General features: G+C 41.0%; 1 protein-coding gene across 7 annotated transcripts in view; it reads left to right on the top strand.

Moving 5' to 3' along the window:
• The window catches only part of SSH2 (slingshot protein phosphatase 2), a 241,628-nt gene that overhangs the window by 210,390 nt on the left and 11,413 nt on the right, over nt 1-19,825 (top strand). For all 7 annotated transcript variants that reach the window (XM_070225735.1, XM_023651643.2, XM_023651642.2 and 4 more), the window contains 3 exon segments: nt 4,007-4,053; nt 8,689-8,835; nt 12,024-12,224. In XM_070225735.1, coding sequence (XP_070081836.1) covers nt 4,007-4,053; nt 8,689-8,835; nt 12,024-12,224 — 395 coding nt within the window.

Genomic DNA, 19,825 nt, shown 5'->3' with positions numbered 1-19,825 from the left:
GGGAAAAACTGGTGTGGGTTTTTTTGGCTTATAAACGACAGAAATTTTTCTCACAGTTCTGAGGGCTGCAAGTCTGAGATCGGGGTGCCTGCATGGTCGGGTGAGGGCCCAATTATGGGTCACAGACTTCTCTTTGTATTCTCACCTGGCAGGAAGGATTGGGAGAAACTTTATATTTGTAATTTGAGGGGAAGGTCCCTATAGATACATATAGAACTAGAGTGGGAAGAGTGGTCGGTTTCACAGATAAGGAAGGGGAAGTCGGAGAGGTTAAGCAGTTTGCCCAATACCCCACAGTAGGAAGGGGAGTTGGGACTTGAACCCAAGTCTTCTAATGCTAAATTCCATTTAATTCATAATTCTAAAATAGGTAAATTCTTATTTTTAACTGTTTGCTTTTTCAAAAGACATGAACATATAGCTCAAAGATAGAAAATGGACCTGAAACATTAAAAAGGTGCTCACTTTTACTCTTCAGAGAAATGCAAATTGAAATTACACTGAGAGAACATTTCATACCTAGCAGATTGGCAAAAATTCAAAAGCTTAACCACACATTTTGTTGGCAAGGCTGTGGGGAGAGTGGCACTCTCCTACATTGATGTTGGGAATGCAGAATTGTTTCAACCTCTATGGAGGAGGATTTGGCAATGTCTAACAAAACTATGCATTTACCCTTGACCCAGCAATCTCACTTACGCAAAAATGAATAATCATTCATAGGAGACTAGTTGAATAAACTGTTATATCACTACCCAATGAAGTACTATGCAGATGTAAGAAAGAAGAAGGGAGATCTCTGTGAACTGTGATATGGAGTTGTTTTGAGGGTGTATTATAAAGTGAAGAAAGCGAAGAACAAAAAAAGTATATGTAGTATACGACTGTTGTGTAAGTAAGGGTGACGATAAACATATATTTGCTTACATTTTGTTCAAAATAGAACACAGGTGCAACAAGCCAGAAACTAATAAAAATGGTTACCTATGGAGATTGAAGAGAGGGGTAGGAAGGAGACTTTGAGTTGACTTTTTCGTAAACTTTTGAGTTTCAACCTTGTAAAAGTTTTGCATATTCAAAAAAATCAAATGGAAAAAGCACACCCTAAAATTTAATGCAAACAAGATAAACAAACCCAAATGTATATCAAGCTGATAACCTCACAAAAAGGAATTAACTCAAATAACTTTTAAGCATAATACTCCTTATTGTTCTCCTTAGTGAAATATAATAAGGAAAAAAAGAACTGCAGGGAAAATTTGAATTTAATGGGTATGTTATTGGTTGTGGTATTGGTGTAATAATGAAAGTATTTTGTAAGTAGAGCAAATGCGTTGTTGGGAACCAAGGTTCTCACTGTGGGGTAGGGAGATAGAAATAATGAGGGAGAGGCAAGAAAGAAAGGAAGAACCTTGTGTGTTAATTTGAATTTGGAGGTACCAGTGTAAACTCAGTATTTTTTTAGAAATATTTCCTAGATCTGTCCACTGAAAAGTTTTAGAAGCAGTGACACCCAATAGTTACGAGAATACCTAATTAATCCCCAGATCTTGATTACAATACCATTCTTCACTAAAAGAACCCAGGGCTCCTTGGAGAAATGGCTGATTCCACTCACAAAGTTAATCAGGAACAACTTTTTGTACCAGAAAGCAAGGAAGTGCTGAACGACTAATGGGGTCATATCAAAAGGAGCCTGCTTGGGGAGATTCCCACTGGCCAAATCATGACAATTTGAGTGTCCAAAAAAAAAAGGAATAATGGATTATAACATACCAAACAGAAAAAGAATTCAAGAGTCCATAGTGACATTCAAATAAAGGGTGGGAGGATTGATTAAGTGAAACTCCCTTTTACGGAAGAATGCCAGCTAACGTGCAAAAGGAATCATGGAATTAGAAAATCACCCTTCTGTAAGCTCCGGTAAAATTTCTGATTTGGGCAAGATCAGCAATTGATACTGAAACCATAGTGAAACAGGATATTCACATGGCTTCAAAGATTACTAATACCTATATATTACTGACTAATTGTAATGGAATCTTTATAATGGAGGGATGTGGCAGACACAAAGGTACTACCAAGAATTCAACTCAACATGGCAAATAACAGCAGAAACTGATATCATGTGCCTCGTGATTTGATGCAGTAGGAAGTACACATCACCCTTGTAATATTCTTGCCAAGAATGTTTGACCTGAATCTAATCATCAGGAAACAATCAGACAAATCCAGATTGTGGGGAGTTTTCCAAGATTACAGACCTGCAGTCTGCAAAAATGTCAGTATTGTGAAAGACGAAATAAATAAAGGCAGGGGTGGACTGTTCTAGATTAAAGGAGATAGAGACATGGCGAGTAAATGCAGAATATGATCCTTGATTGAGTCAATATAAAGGACATTTTGAGGATAATTTTTGAAATGCAAATATGGATCATGTATTATATTAATGTTATCCTTCTTGGTTGTAAAAATAGAATTATGTAGGAGAATATTCTTGTTCTTAAACAATACATGATCAAGTATTGAAGTGTTATTATGTTCAAATTACTTTCAGAAGGTTCAGGGGAAAAAAGTTTGATTTATGTTGAAAGAAAGAAAAAAGAGAAAATAAATGTGGCAAAATATTAACAATGTATCTGATGTATCTTCCGGATAATCTGCAGAACTCCCCTTTTTAAAACTTTGTGTGTGAGGTTTCCCTAATTTGTTTGACAGAAGCTACTATTTCACTCTCTCCCACTACACACACACACACACCCTACTCCCCTCCCCAACTCCCTAGATGCATCATAATACGCTAGAAAGAATGTGGGTTTTAAAATGAAATCTAGATATTCATAATAATGCCACTTTGTTCATTCAACAAATGTTGAATACCTGCCAGCTGCCAGGCATTGTGCAGGAGTTTCCATAGGGAACAAGAGACCTGGTTCCTGTCCTCAAGAAACTTCTATTATAGTAGAGGAAAGAGGTCGTAAATAAGTACATGAATAAATATACAAATAAAAATTGTGAGACACGCTATTGAAAAAAATCAGAGTACAGTCACCCCTAATCCGTGAGGGATACATTCCAAGACCCCCAGTGGATGCCTGAAACCACAGATAGTGTGAACCCTTTATATACTGTGTTTTTTCCTATACATACATATTTGAGGTGCGGCAGCAAAACCAGCACAAATTTCTTTTTCCTTCTTCACAATTTCACAGTTAGATTTGTTCTTAACTGTAGATCTTAGCAACCTCAGCATGCAATTTTTTTCTTTCCTTATTAAGTTGAGAACTTTCGCCTTTTCACATAAAGGAAGCACTTTACAGCTTCCCTTTGGCATATCTGGATTGCCAACCTCACTACTTTGGCACTTCTGGGGCCATTATTAAGTAAAATAAGGGTTACTTGAACATAAGCACTGCGGAACCGCACAGTCGATCTGATAACCAAGAGGGCTAGTAAGTAACTAATGGCAGGTAGCCTAAACAGCATGGATACGCTGGACAGAGGGATGGTTCACGTGCTGGACAGGAGGGCACAAGATTTCATCGCACCACTCAGAACAGCACACAATTTAAAACTTATGAATTATTTCTGGAATTTCCCATCTAATATTTTCAGACTGCAGTTGACCACCAGTAACTGAAACTGGAAAGAAACCGCAGATGTGGGGGGAACTGCTGTGCTATAAGCAAGAATAACAGGCAACATGCAACTCAGATTAAAGGGTGGTCAAAGACACCTCTCCAGCAACGTGATCTTGAGCAAAAATTATTTGAATTCTATCAGGGTTGGTTTTATCTGTAAAAATGAAGATAACTTTCTTACTCTATCATTTGTGAAAACTCAGTGTGATAACATACGAAGTCTATGGTACATAGAAAGGAAACTCCGTAGATGTTCCTGGCCTTCTTTTTAGAAACTCTGCTGCTTCCCTCGCAGGTCTCCTTTTCACATATTGTATTTGGTCAATTTGCCAATACTCTCCTAACCTTGTCTTTTTGGTTCACAGGGCTCGGAATGGAATGCCTCTAACTTAGAGGATTTACAGAACCGAGGGTAAGCACACAGAGCAATTGCTGACACACCGTGTGACAGAAATCACTGTTTAATCTTTATATTTTCCAGTCAGAGAGCTATCAATGAGTAATCTTTTTTTTTTTTTAACCCATAAGCCTGCCACCCAACTTCCATTAAGCTGGCTTTTTATTTCCTTACAGTATGCTTTTTTTTTTTGGTGAGGAAGATTGACCCTGAGTGAACATCTGTTGCCAATCTTTTGCCAATCTTCCTCTTTTCTTTTCCCCCTCCCCAAAGCCCCAGTACATGGTTGCATATCCTAGTTATAAGTCCTTATTGTTCTTCTATGTGGGATGCCACCACAGCATGGCTTGATGAGTGGCACGTAGGTCTGCACCCAGGATCCGAACCGGCGAACCCCAGGCTGCTGAAACAGTGCATGCGGACTTAACCGCTACACCACCAGGCCACCCCTCGATGAGTAATCTTAAGCTTAAGAGTTGCTTCCAGTTAATTCTAATCAGGTGGAATCTAATAAAAATTAAAAGGGCTGGTCTCCCACTGTTTCATTCCCCCACCTCCCGAGAAAGATCAACTGTGTCAGTGGAAAGGCTTTCAAAAACAAATGTGCAAGCCTTTCATGCAGTTTCAAACCAAATACACTTAGTGGTTCCTTTTGTTTGTTTGTTTGTTTTTAACTCTGGGGTTTTTTTTAGAGCAGTTTAAAGTTCACAGCTAAATGGAGGGGAAGGTACAGAGATTTCCATATACCCCTGCCCCTACACATGGACAGCTTCCCTCATTATCAACATCCCCATCAGAGTGGTACATTTGGTACAACTGATGAACCTACATTGACAACACATAATCACCCAAAGTCCATAGTTTGCGTTACAGTTCACTCTTGGTGTTGTGCGTTCTATGACTTTGGACAAATGCATAATGACATGTATCCATCATTATGGTATCACACAGAGTATTTTTGCTGCCCTAAAAATCCTCTGTGCTCCACCCATATATCTCCCCAACGCCAACCCCAACCCTTGGCACCACTGATCTTTTCACTGTCTCCATAGTTTTGCCTTTGGTTCCTATTTTTATGTAAGAGTACACAAAACTGCATCTGTTGGGTTCACAGAGCTGTTCATTCAACATTTATCAAGCATCTTCTGTGGGCCAAGCATAATACTAGGTGCCAGGGATCCAAAGATAAATAAGACTCAGTCCCTATCCTTTTATAGTAAGGTGCTTGAGGACTAAGTTAGGTTATAAATGTAAAATGGACAAGCCTCTGAAATTGAACAAGAAGACCTACCTTGTATTAAGAAATGTGCCCCCTGAGGCTGGCCCCGTGGCCGAGTGGTTAAGTTCGCACGCTCTGCTGCAGGCGGCCCAGTGTTTCGTTGGTTCGAATCCTCGGCGCAGACATGGCACTGCTCATCAAACCACGCTGAGGCAGCCTCCCACATGCCACAACTAGAAGGACCTACAATGAAGAATATACAACTATGTACTGGGGGGCTTTGGGGAGAAAAAGGAAAAAAAAAATAAAATCTTTAAAAAAAAAAAAAAGAAATGTACCCCCAAGTAGCATAGTTATTGAGTTGAGACCACAGTGAACATTCAGCAAGCAAAAAGCTGCCATTCTTCCCTTTTTACTTCTTAGCTAATGCCTAAATTTTTCATTGAACTTGGCCTTAGGAGGTCAAATCATCCCAATAAGAGAAAATCACATCTGGAAATTGGCCATGCTAACTCTTCATTGTGAGCAGGGATAAGACCTGCTGAGACACAGAGGTAATGGTGGCTGCCTGGCTGGCTTCTGGCTGCCTGTTTTCTCAGCTACCAGTCCGCCTTCTGGTTATCTTTAACATGATTCGATGCATACTCCCTTTGTTTCCCCCAGAAGAAAGGTATGTCATAATTGCTAAAATGAACTTGGACCAGGACTGAAGCCAAATGATTATACAAAGAATTCCAGGAGGGGAAATCTGGTTACTTAATTTAAGATATGGAAGTAAATAGAAGTTGGAAAATTTAAATAGATAAGGATTGAATCTAGAGTTCTTGAAAGCAGAGACTGTATCTTACTTTTGTGTGAAACATACATCTTCCCAGCTCAGAGCTTTATATCAAGAACGGTGCTCAGTAAATGTGAAGGAATGGTAGAAAAATTGACAGACTGACTTGTGGGAAACTAACACCTAGATACAGTGTTTAATATGAAATCTGAGATTTGATATAGCAGTGCTTGCCAAATGCATTGGAATCACATCATGCATACATACACTTTGACTTTTGACGGGAGATGAGAGCTATTCGTTTCATTTACTACTTATAAGGCTAAATTATAAAACACAGATAAATCTGTCTTAAAAAACAGTATAGTTGGATTCTCAGACATCTTTGTAACTCTGGTTTTTTAAATTCACTCCTTCTTAAACTTTAATGGATAAAGAATTACAGTTCAGGAATCTGTACACAAATCATGTGTACTGCCCCCTGTGGATGATTTAAGGGATTTTCAAGAGCAATTTTGACAATAAGCCCGTTTTCAACCAATCTGCTAACTTCAGAAACCCAAAGAAAGTGCTACTCCATATTGAGATAGCAAAGAAATTTCAGAGAGTGCCAATTCTAATTGGTAGTAGCTGCCTAGAGTTCTGTAATGAAAAGGATTGAGAAGCCCTGTCCTGCTGTAATCAGTTACTGAAGAAGGGGTTGGAGGAGTGAGGTTGTTCATTTTTATTTTAAATAAAATGAGAAGTGTGCTTACCTTTTCTTTGAAACAGTTTTATTGAGATAAAATTCACATACAATTCACCCATTTAAAATGTACACTTTGGTTGTTTTTAGTATATTCACAGAGTTGTACAACAGTCGACTTAGAACATTTTTTTTTTAAAGATTTTATTTTTTTCCTTTTTCTCCCCAAGGCCCCCCGGTACATAGTTGTATATTCTTAGTTGTGGGTCCTTCTAGTTGTGGCATGTGGGACGCTGCCTCAGCGTGGTTTGATGAGCAGTACTGTGTTCACGCCCAGGATTCGAACCAACGAAACACTGGGCCATCTGTAGTGGAGTGCCTGAACTTAACCACTCGGCCACGGGGCCAGCCCCAGAACATTTTTTAAACCCAAAACAAAAGCCTGTACCCTTCAGCAGTCACTCCCATTTCCCTTCTTCCCCCCAGCCTCTAGAAGCTACTAATTTTCTTTCTGTCACTATAGATTTGCCTATTCTGGACATTTCATTTAAATGGAATCATACAATATGTGGTCTTTTAGGAGTGGTTTCTTTCATTTACCATTATTTTCAAAGTGTATCAATGTTGTAGCATGTATTAGTACTTCATTTTTTATTGCCAAATAATATTCCATTATATGGGTGTGTACCACATTTTATTTATCCATTTGTCAGCTGATGGACGTTTAGTTTATTTCCACTTTTTTTTACTATTATGAATACTTCTGTGACCATTCATTTACAAATTTTTGGGTGGATTTATGCTTTCATTTCTCTTGGGTTCATACCTAGGAGAGCAATTTCTGGGTCATATGGTAACTCTATGTTTAACCTTTTGGGGAACTGCTACACTGTTAGTTGCATGTGCTTGCTTTTTAAATTAAAAAGAAAAAATCCTTTCTAGTAATGGACTTTGATGCTGAGTTAAAACAGATTCAAATCATCTCCCAGAAAAATTTTAGTCTTTTGACCTTAACCACAGAATTGTTTAGCTATGGCTCTTCCTTTCTGTAGTCATTTCTCTGTCTTTAGAGATTGGATTTGTAGAACTTCACATGTGATTCTGAGAAGGAAGCAGCTTCTGCAGAGAGAAATGCGTGAGTCTCTCGTGTTGTTGGAAGAAATCCCAGTGATGTCTAAGTTCACACAGCATTGAGGAAAAGATAACCCTTTGCAAATTAAGCCCAAGCGTTTATTAACATTGCTCAGTGAGAGAGAGAGCAGAATAACTTTTTGATACAGAAAGCCCTTTCAGCAACCATCTCAGTACAGGGAAAACTCTCAGACACATCTGCTGCCATAGCAGCCAGGAATGCAGCCTAGAGCGTTAAGAGAGTTTTAAGTCCAACGTTCCTCTGACCTTCTGAGCCCTGGCCTCATTTGCCTTTCATGTAGTTTAGAGAGAGTAATAGAACAAAATCTGACAATCTGGCATTTGGAAAGATAGGAGGAAATTTTTCCCTTTTCTGTTTTTCTTTTTTTCTTCCATCAAGGTACATGCTAAGAGTCTGATTTAATACACATGACTTCCAAAGAATAAATTATGTTGCTGATAATTTTAGTGACTGAAGAGAAATTGTCAGATTATGGGCCTCAGATTGATTCTTTGCAGGAAAATACAAGGCATATTTTCAAAAAACTGGCAAAGATGAGGTTGTGTAACCATCCATACACTGAAAATGGAATTGAGATGTTGCACTTGGTGGACGGCTTTTCTCTCATTAACTTCCTGTTGCCCAAGTATGCCCAGGACCCTGTTACATAGTTTCTGTACTGAATAAATCTAGCCTCTTAGTTTTTTAGCTTTCTTCAGTATTTTAATATTTAATTTCAGCCTAGGGAGTAAACAAGTTTTAAATAAGGGAACAGTGCTGAGAATTGGATTTATCCTGAGTAGTAGAGCCTGTATTTTCCCTTGGTTTCCTTACAGGGTGCGGTATATCTTGAATGTCACTCGAGAGATAGATAACTTCTTCCCAGGAGTCTTTGAGTATCATAACATCCGGGTATATGATGAAGAGGCAACAGATCTCCTGGCTTACTGGAATGACACTTACAAATTCATCTCTAAAGCAAAGTGAGTAATGGTCCCTCATACATATTCTGACTCCTGTTCCTTGCACACCACACATGGCTGGGGCCTGAAAGCTGTAGATAACTTACTGATGGTACTCAGGAAAAAGGAAGTAAAGAAAAAAGGAGACTGAGATTTCTTAATCCTAGGGGAAAGATGACTAGTGACAATACTTTTCCTTTAAGTAGATGAAGCCACTGAAAGAAGATGACCTCATGTTGGCTATTTCCATTGAGCACAAGATAAGAGAAAATAAACTTAAGCTGCAACAAAAGAAATAGAAATGAAAGAAGGAAGAAATTCTGAATGAAATGCTTAAATTGCCAATGACGTTTGAAAGTTATATAGTAGAATTATTCCAGATAGCTGGAGTACTGGGTCCTCCTCTCTGAAGACAAGGAGAGACACAGTGAGCTTTGGAAATCTTTTCACGTTGTTTTACTTGACTTTCAGTGAAATTTTTCTCTAGCCCGTACATTGATGTATTCCTTAAATTAATTGGTCCTTTTAGTGAAACTATTTAATAGTATTAATTTAGTGGTTAGTATTAAAATGTCAACAGTGATTTTTTTAAGTCCCTAGGACTTTCCTTGCCAATCCTATTTATTCCATCAATAGAAGGAACCATATGAGCATGTTGACCACGCTCCCCTTTCCGTGGGACCACATTCAAATAGTTCCTGGCACTTCTGTTTTTAAAAATCCTCCTTCGAGTATGATTCCACACCTCTCTCACAGAGCTTCGTGGTCAGGAAGTCTTTCTCTTAGTTACCCTGAATCCCCATAGCCTAACTTTGAGCCCATTCTTTCAGTCTCTAGCCAGCACCTGAAAGAGTATTTTATATTCTTGAGGCCTATTATTAAATTATTCCCAATAATAATATCATTCATGGCATGCTTACTATGTGCCAGGTACTTTACATGGATTCTGTCGTGTCGTATTTTCCAAAACCCAGAGAGGCGTATACTGTCATCCTTCTGTACAGTTGAGGAAAGACTGTGGAGATAAGGTTCAGAGAGGTTAAGTAACAAGTGGTGAAGATCAGACTTGAATCTAAGATCGTATCTCATTTCAGAGTCCATCAGGTATTTAGGAATAGTCTAGTTCCTTAAGGAAAGGAATAAACAAGTTGTCAGGGTCACAGCTAAAGTGGCTAGAGTTCAAGCTAAGGCCCCAGTCCCAGCAGGGCCAGGATTAGGGTGACGTTCATGAGGCGCCCAGGTTACATCTAAGCAGGCACTCACTCTGAGGCTCCTGTAAGTGTAGGTCAGCATGTGAAAGTGAGGGCCTCCTTAAATGTGGGCACCTCATGTGTTTCACCCTAATCAGGGCCTTGAATTCCAGACCCTACCTACAAATGAGAGGGTTTAGAATTCCTAATGTGATGCCAGGCTTAATCTGGAGAATCCAGCACTGGGTGCCAGGGGGAGAAAGGAGAACTGAACCTGAAAGGTAAAATTGGGTTAGGTGACAACTGACTTCAGATCCTTCAGAACCTGAGTTAGAAGCCATCCACTGAAAAAGCCCAGTTCAAAATGAAGAACTATTTTCATGGGAGTGGATTTCATAATTGGATTTTTCTTAGGATTTTCCAAGTTTGAGCACCTTCCGTGCCTGCAGGCATAGACCTGAAATTTAACACATTCTTGTTGTCAGAGCTTGATGGGAAAATAAAGAGCACATGTCTGAAGTTCCATCTGAGTCACTGTGCATTGTTTAAATGAAAACCCTATTGTGCCATAAGCAAAACAAGTATTTCCTAGTAGTTTGGGATAAGCTAAGCACACAGAGACACACACCGCACCAACCTTAGGACACCAAAATTTTGCATCTAAGTGACAGGTAGGAGGTTAATCTTACCTTCCTTTTGAGACTGTTTCAATTATTCCAGACCAGTCTCTGCATTCCTGTAGCTTATCTAGCTCACTCATTTTGGCGCTTACCCTCATGCGTTCTTGGACTGGTACTTAACTCTTTCATGTATCTCCGTCCCCAGCAGAAGGATTATAAGCTTCTGGCGAGAAGCTTGTCTACTGTAATACAGTGAGTGAGTGAATGAATAGATCTCTCTTGTTAGGCTGACGTGCATTTTTTTATTTATTGGAATAGCCACTTTGGAAGGATTCCAGCCCATATACACTAGTGATAAGAGTAACCGTTCTTTTTTCCAGACTTTAAAATGTTCCTACTTAGAACTGACGGATCTAATCAGCAGTTCAATAAGTTTATTCATACATTTAGCAAATATGTGAAGACTTACTCTGTGCCAGACACTGTGTTGTTAGCAGAATTGGTATAACTGAGTAATGTCATATCCAAAGTAATAAGCTTTTTCGTGTTAAGATTGAGGGGTTTGTTTTGTTTTTTAGTGTCAGTTTATGCTAACTTTGTTTCCTCTTTCTTCCACTCCATTGAAAAAAAAATACTACTGGTAGTTATTCATTCCACTGTCGTCACTGAGAAAGCCACATGGTGCATCACCTGATTCCATTCAGCTCCATGGATCGTATAGTCAGTCCCTAGACAGAACACAGGTGGTGGTGTTGTGAAAAGTAATATCCAGCCCTACATTTGAGTAAAGAAGAGAGTTAGTTTTATTTGGTTTGTGCTTTCCTCCAGGGACAGAACCCTTACTACAACTTGAACTGGAAGCAGCCCAGAATATTTGGATAAATTAGATGAATCACTGCCACACCTGTAACTCAAGAGCATGCCAGCCGTGAAACATGCCCCTGGGGCTGTGAGTGGACTGGCCTCCAACCACATGCAAAATGAGGTCCAGTCTCTAAATTGAAAATTCTCCCTCCACGCCCTGTGGCCAACTGTCATCACGATTACCATTTTGAATCTTAATTGGCTGCTCCTCCCACTGAATCCTACCCTTTAGGGAAAAATTGTTACTTATCTTTGCATCCGATACCTTGCACATTGTCTTACACATGGAAAATGCCTGGTAAATATTCACTGAATGAATAAGAAAGCTTAATATTAACATTGAATATTATTTGAGTACACTAGAATTGCCCCCCCTCCCGCATATATGATTGTAGATGTAGGCAAGTGTACTAAGGGTGGATTGTGTAGCAAGAAAGTGGAAGGGCAGGGCAGGAGACTTGGAAACACTTAGAACCCAGCTTTTAAAGTGTACTCACTGTTGTGTTTTCCTCCTCACTTCGATCCCCCAAACTAGGAAACACGGATCTAAATGCCTTGTGCACTGCAAAATGGGGGTGAGTCGCTCAGCCTCCACTGTGATTGCCTATGCAATGAAGGAATATGGCTGGAATCTGGACCGAGCCTATGACTACGTAAAGGAAAGACGAACAGTGACCAAGCCAAACCCCAGCTTCATGAGACAACTGGAAGAGTACCAGGGGATCTTGCTGGCAAGGTGAATCATTATGTGACTTTCTCAGATTTTCCCTCCTTTATGCTCCCTAGGACAAGGTGAAATGTCCTTCTCTGCAGCTAGTTCTCAGCCTAATTTGGATGTATGATACATTTTGAAAGTTGAAATCTCTTTCAATCCAGTTTGTAAAAAACAAGTGCAAGCATTTAAGATTAGCATGAAGGATTAGGCATTTAAACCAAAGGGTGGAAATACTATTCCCTTATTTCCGTTCTTAACTAGGTGCAGATTTTCATAAACACTTCCAAACATCTTCTCAGGCCAGATGTGGTTGCCTTATCAAAATGGATACTGATTGCTCCCAAGGTAATGCTAGGTGTAGCTGAAATTTTTAGAGAGTTTTTGGCCCATTCTTTTTTAAAAAAAAAGAAAGAAAAGTAGCTGCTACTGCTTTGGGCATTATTTTTTTCAGTGCTTGGTTTCACTGATCCCCCTCCAGTGATTTTGGTCATGTGACAAATCAGCAGAATTGGGATATGTATAACCCCTTTGAGGTACGAAGTACTTCCCAGAAATAGCTCTCTTGTTTTCTTGTGTGTGTGTGTGTGTGTGTGTGTGAGAGGAAGATTGCCCTGAGCTAACATCCATTGCCAGTCTTCCTCTATTTTGCATGTGGTACACCACCACAGAACGGTTTGATGAGCAATGTGTAGGTCTGCACTGGGATCCAAACCTATGAACCCCAGGCTGGCCCTTGGGTTCTTTTTTAAAATCTTTAATTCGATTTTATATATATGCTTTACAAAAATGCAGAAAATTACAAAGAGAAATATCATTTATAAATTCAATACCCACAGGGCTGGCCCAGGGGCACAGTGGTTAAGTGCACACATTCCACTTCAGCAGCCCAGGGTTCGCCGATTCAGATCCCAGGTGTGGACATGGCACCACCTGGCAAGCCATGCTGTGGCAGCCGTCCCACATTATAAACTAGAGGAAGATGGGCACGGATGTTAGCTCAGGGCCAGTGTTCCTCAGCAAAAAGAGGAGGATTGGCAGCAGATGTTAGCTCAGGGCTAATTACTTCCTCAAAAAAAAAAATTCAGTACCCGCAGATAGCAGTTGACATTATCTTACCTATTTCTCCAGGTCTTACTCTTGCCACATATGTTGATGGATTTTTTTTTTTTTTCACAAACACTGCTCTTCAGCCTACCTCTTCACCCAATACTAGGTGTTTTTTTTCCTCTCTCAACTGTAGAAACCTTTATTGAGCACTTACACTGCACTTAACCATCACTGTTCCTTTTTTCCGCCTCAACTTTATTGAGATATAATCGACATATAACATTATGTAAATTTAAGATGTACAGTGTGTTGATTTGATACATTTATATATTGCAAGCTGATTACCACCATAGCATTAGCTAACACCTCCATCCCTTGACATAATTACTATTTCTTTTTTGTGGTGAGAACGTTTAAGCTCTTTCTTAGCAATAGTCAAGTATATGATACAGTATTATTAGCTGTAATCACCGTGCTGTACATTAGAGCCCCATAACTTGGTAATCTTATAACTAGAAGTTCCTACCCTTTGACCACTATCCCCCCCTTTCTCCCAACCCCCACCGCTGGTAGCCACCATTCTACTCTCTGTTTCTCTGAGTTCAGCTTTTTTAGATTCCACATATAAGTGATACCATACAGTAGTTGTCTTTCTCTGTCTACCCAGTACTAGATCTGAACATCTTCCTGTATCAATAAGAACTTGCTGTTTCAGCAATAATTTAGTAATTGGTTATAAAATGAGTAATTAATTTCACTACATTATTTATTACCCCTTTGGTGGTGAAAACCACCTTCAGCTGCTCTTGGGAAAAAGATTCAGATATTAAACTGGATTTAAGGATCAGTTGCCTGAGATGCCACGTGCTGAAGTTCTGTGGAATGCTAGATTTTGCTTTGTTTTTTTCCATGTAGGCATGTTGTAGTGGTTTTGTTAGAGTGAAGGCACAGCTGCCTAGAAGCAGTTGGGGCTAGTGCCAGAGTTTGACTCCAGTGAGTCTCATGACTTGGTCTTGACTCTTGAATGTGGGCTGTGTTTCCCCTGAACAAAATGTTAAATAGCCTTCCAGCCTATCCAGGCAGAGGGACCAACCTCCCACCCCTGAAGTATTGTGAAAATGCAGCCACAGCATAGCATTATGGTTTCCACTAAAAAACTCCTCCCATTTACTCAGAACTTGGCATGATTTCATCTAAGCCGTTCTCTGAGAAGGCTGGGAGGATACTCAAGTCTCCTCCACTTAAAAAGAATTTATAAGTCTTTGGGGCCAGGTTTTGATGACATTTTTTAGATTAGATCAGAAGGTAGGAAAGCAGTTCTTTTTGGCACAAGAAAGAGGCATCTGGTGGTTGGATGAGACATAAATATTGTATATTCCCAGACACACACATGACGACGGATGTTAGGCAGTGTCCTCACGTGACCCATCGAGAGGAAGGATACTATGTGTTCTGCCAATTTCAGTATTTATTCTGGAATCCCAGGCTACTGCAAGCTGTTGGGTTGGGTTTTTTTTAGCATATGTGGTTTTTCTTAGATGTTAAAGGAATTTCAGAAAAATCTTAGATGAGAATAAGAAGGGCAGCATAAACCCATAAATCACCCCACCTCTTCCCTTTCGGTTCCATCCTGCCTTCCTGGGCTTGATTCATGGAGGGAGGGGCAAGCCCTCGGGAGTGAACAAAACACAGAATTTGAGTCAGTAGATCTGGTTTCCATTCCTGGTTCACCCCCTTGCTGCAGCTTTGAGAAGTTACTATACAGTTCTGATCCTCACCTGACCTCATCTATAAAATGAAAATCAAGAGCCCTACCTCACAGGGTTATTGTCAATAAAAGTGTGTATAAATGTACATTATGTACTGTGAAGGGTTATTCAGATGTAATTCTCGTTGTTTCCTTCCTCCACGGCTGCCTAGAAAACAACACTACGCATGTGCCATATATTTCCTCCTCCTCCCTCCAACCACTGCTCCCACCGCCCACAGACACACTGACTCCATTAGAAACTGGAATGGGAAGTGATCCCAAAATGTCTTGTGTTGCGATGTTTCCTGGATTTTAAGAAGTAGAATCTAGTACTAGGCGTATCACTTAGGCTGCTTTCAGCTGCAAGTAATAGAGTACCCCCATCACTCAGGATCTCAACAAAAAACAGCATACTCAGGTTAGGATTATTTGAGGAGGGTTTTATAAAGTAACCGTTTACAAAGGTGTGGGATTGTAGCGGAATCAAGGGACTTATATCAGCAGAGCTGGTTTGGTAATGGCTCCTTGGCCCAAAGAGGAAAGGAGACTCCTGGAGAGAAAGACACCTTCAGAGAGGAGCAATAACATTCATTCAAGGGACACAGCCAGCCTGAAATGACCCTTAGGGAAAGGAGCTTGGGGAATAAATGGCTTGCCTTCACTCTCCTCCTTCTAGTCTACTTCTGGGGCTCCCCATTAGCCAAACCCTGTGGAAATCAGAAGACAAGGAGGCCTGTTGCTGTTGTCCATAGATCAGCCTCTGGGGCAGAGAGCAGGGTGGAAAAGCTGAAGAGTGGATCTGCAGGGGCAAACAGAAGATACCTGGCCCAAGACCCAGCTACAGGTAGTTTGAAAAGTTGGACAGTTTGACATCTCTTGTAACAAGAAGCGCAGGTGTAGACTGCAGTGACTCTCTGATGTTATCAGGGACTGCAGCGCTCTCCCTTCCTTGGTGAAGGGCGTGGTCCTTGAACTTTCTCCTCATGATTGCCAGATGTCTGCCACATTTCTAGGCATCTACATGTAAATTCCACAGCATCTGGCTGAATGAATGGGCATTTCAATTAGGGGGGAAGACCCTTCCCAGAAGCTCCCCAATAGACTCCCCGTCGCAAGACTCGTTGGCCAGGACTGGGTCGCATGCCTGAAACTAATCGCTGGCCAGGAAAATAGAATTTCCTGGACTGGCTAAAACAAATTCACATTCACCCTCTGGATCCAGGGAAGTGCCATATTCCCTGAACCCATAGGACAGTGAACACCCAAAGTAAATCAGGCCTCTGCCAGTAAGGAAAAAGAGTGGGGGTGCCTGCTGGATATACAGCCATTAGGGTCTGTGATCTGTGATGTGTTGTCAAGAAACGGCACTTGCGGGCTACCTGCCAAGTGAATTGGGCCCAACAGACTCTTGCCCAGCTCTGGAGTACTGCTCCAGGATCTGCTTGCCTACAAGAGCAAAGGAGAAGCCCCAGACTCCTGTGACTGTCTGAAGCTCTCTCAAGCCTTGCACCTTAGGTGACCAGGAGAGGAAAGTCCTTAGAAAAATCCCAGTCATTCTATTCACAAAGAAATTCCATTTCCTGTCCAGGTGCTAAGATCTTGTATTTCATATCCTCTCCCAGGAAGCATGTGGGGATTTTCCCAAAGAGACAGAGCCCTGGTTCTAGCATTCTCTCGCCCCATGGTTGTCCAGGCTGGCACGGGTGGCTTAACTTGAGGTGGCAGCCCTCTGTTTGAGGGTGTTAGCTTGCTACTTTGATCTCTTGGTAGAAGTTTACCAAGGTGACACCAGGTCCCTGTAGTGATTTATGAATTAGTTATGTCTCTTAATCAGGATGTGAGGGTGTGGGCCAAACAGTGACAGCTCCTCTGAAATACAAGGGACTTTCTGCATCTTTCACTATGTCTTTTAAGAGCCTGGGGAAAGCTAATATTTAATATTCTCCTTGAGACCTAAAAGAGAAGGTATCATAAAGCCACTGATGCTGTTCGTATCTAATTTTATATTTTCTGTTTTTATAGCCAGGGGATGGGAGTGAGGCAGGAGGAGGGAGTGTGTGTGTGTGTGTGTATGTGTGTTGAAACCTTCCATTAAACTGCCAGCAGCCCTGTTTGTTATTCTGCACTCTGATCATGCAGCTATCTGGCAGATTTATGTTCCATTCGACGAGTTCAGATTTCAGGCATCTGCAAGCCTTACCATGTGTCTGTGATATTAGGTTCCAGTGTATCAGGGGCAAGGAAGAAAAACTGGGTGGCGGCCAGGGAGAATTTGTGCCACATGTCCTCATAGATGTCAGTTTTAATTCTTTGATGCCCATGTCACCAGGGCCAGAGGAGACAGAGTTGTCTTTTACCCTGGCTTTGCTGGTGGAGACACTGAAGTCTAGTTAGCTGGTGCACAGTGGTCAGCCAGCAGGAGGGAACCAGAGAATGAGAGGACATGGATTCCTAGTCAGGTGACAGCCAATCTCAATTGAGGTTTAAAGGATTTTCTTAATAGCTTTGCAGTGAAATAATCTTAAAGCATTTAGGACCATGCACAGAACACAGAAAATGCTCAATTGATGCTTTTTCTCTTCCTCCTTCTCCTTTCTACAGGCTACCTAATACCCTAAGAAGTAACCATAAACAGTCTGATTTTACTGTAACTGATACTCCATTTTTAGCAGTATTTTCCTCTATATAACTTTCTCAAACAGAGTTGGTGCTTATACACCAAACGTGAAACAATAAGAAAGCAAGCAAGTGGAGGCAAGGGAATGGGATGTCATATGCGTCCTGTCGTTTAGATTTCCTTCTTGTTCATTTATTAAGTAAAGAGCCAAATTCTTACCCAGAACGGCCTAGTCATCTCATGTGTGTCAGTGTGTTTATGTGAATCCAAATTCAGGTCAGAGGCCAGTCCAGGGAAAAAAGAACTTGAGACTTGGTTGCATCATCTAACCATCAAACCAACTCTGAAGTTCTTTTTGGCAACTTGTTTACTTGCTGCCTACGTGGAAGAGGTGGGGAGAGTCAGCTGAGTTTAAACATAAAAGTTTAAAATAATAAATATGATCTGATGTCTTACATCTATCCCCTACCAGTGACAGAGCATTAGAAAAACTGGCTTGCAAAAGAGCTTCATCAGAAAACAGTTTGGTTTTACAGAGTAAAACTGATGATGCATCCATGCCCTGGACCCACCCTTTCCACTCCTATGTATAACACCTTCGAGAAACCAAAGTGTGCACCAGGCACAAGAATGTCTATGACATTGGTGTTTGTGATAGCCAAACTGTTCATCAACCGTATGGAGAAATAAATTGCAGCATATTCATTACACTCTATGAAATTATAGCTCCACTCGTCAATGAGTCTAAAAACATAATCTTAGGCAAAAAAAAGCAGTTGTAGAAAACATACAGTATGATTTCATTTATATAAAGTTCAAAATATGTAAAACTAAGCAGTATATTAAGAACAAAACGTGTGATGACACTATAAAAAGAAGGAAATGATAAGCACAAAATTCGGAACAGAGGTTGATAATCCCTGAGGGAGAGGTCGGGGGAGGGGATCAGGAAGGAGCACATGGAGTAGCAGTGCTTCAAAGGCCAGGGTAATGAATATCAGAGGGCTGCCTGCCACTCTCCCTGCAGGTCCCATTGCAAAAATGAAAAAGGCAACAGAATCAGACCTTTCTTTGGATTGGGATTTTTTCATTCTCCTTTGTAAGTGTCAGTTTAATTCCAGAACCCTGACTCAATATTTTCTGATGATTGTCTCCCCCAGGAAGAGGAGGAAATCCCTGCTGGGCAAAGCAGCTATGATGTCAGCCACTTCCTCTGAAACCTGCACTGTTTGTGCCTATTGGCATAACTTCACTCTCTCATTCCTTCCTGATTAATTAGTGATTTCTAGGCTGTTTAAAAAAATCTTACTTTGGTAGGTTCTTGGGATCATGAAGACATCTCATTTGCCTGCAGACTGATAAGATAAGCTGTTCTTTTATATTATTAGAAAGGTGAGAACAGGTACTCCCTGAGAGATGTCTTCCTAGTTATTTGCATCACAAGAATTGCCTGCCATGGTGTCTGGGAGGAGTTGGTGCAGGTTTGAACATCCTCATGATAGTTGAGGAATAGAAATTGGAGAACATAGTCATATTTAGCTCAGAAAACAAGGCTGTCTAGATATAAAAGAAGAAACTTTAAAAGGACGCACATTGGCATCTGTTGGTCACAGTTTTAGGTCCCACCTATCCAATCAAGCAGCTTGCCCCTCTCCACAGCTACTCACTCCTTTGGGATGTCCGATATGTTGTCTCCTCCTAGGGGTGGCTAGAGTTTGTGCAGCTTAGAAAGGGTGAAAACCCTACCTCATACCCAGCTAATTGATTATAGCTTGTCTTCATAAACAGATTGACCTGCTCCCTACCCGGAAAAGCACCCTTCTCCTGTGCAGTTCTGAGTCAGAGAGAGCCCCACCCAAGCAGCAGACAGGCAGTGGGAGGTGAGAGCAGGTGCAGAACTGAGAACGGGCAGGGGTTCACGTTAGTGCAGGCGAATGACTCAGCAGAGATTCGCAAGCAGCCGAGGCAGGCGTGGCTCTGAGCCCGGGGTGAGTTGTTTTGGGCTGTTTCCCATTCCACCCTGCGGTTAGGTAACTCTTCAGCAGCTTGTAAGTCATGGAAAACACTCCCCTAAATGCCACATTTAACGACCTGTTCCCTGGGCAGGATCCTGACCAGCCACAGGGCCACCTTTCTCTTTTTTTGGCTAGGGCTTTGGGAACTGTTTCCTTGTTAGAGAATGTGGTTTGAAATGAAATCTCATCCCCA

This window comes from Equus caballus, chromosome 11 (assembly GCF_041296265.1).
Source record: "Equus caballus isolate H_3958 breed thoroughbred chromosome 11, TB-T2T, whole genome shotgun sequence".
NCBI classification, from domain to species: domain Eukaryota; kingdom Metazoa; phylum Chordata; class Mammalia; order Perissodactyla; family Equidae; genus Equus; species Equus caballus.
This window is presented reverse-complemented; position numbering and strand designations above follow the sequence as displayed.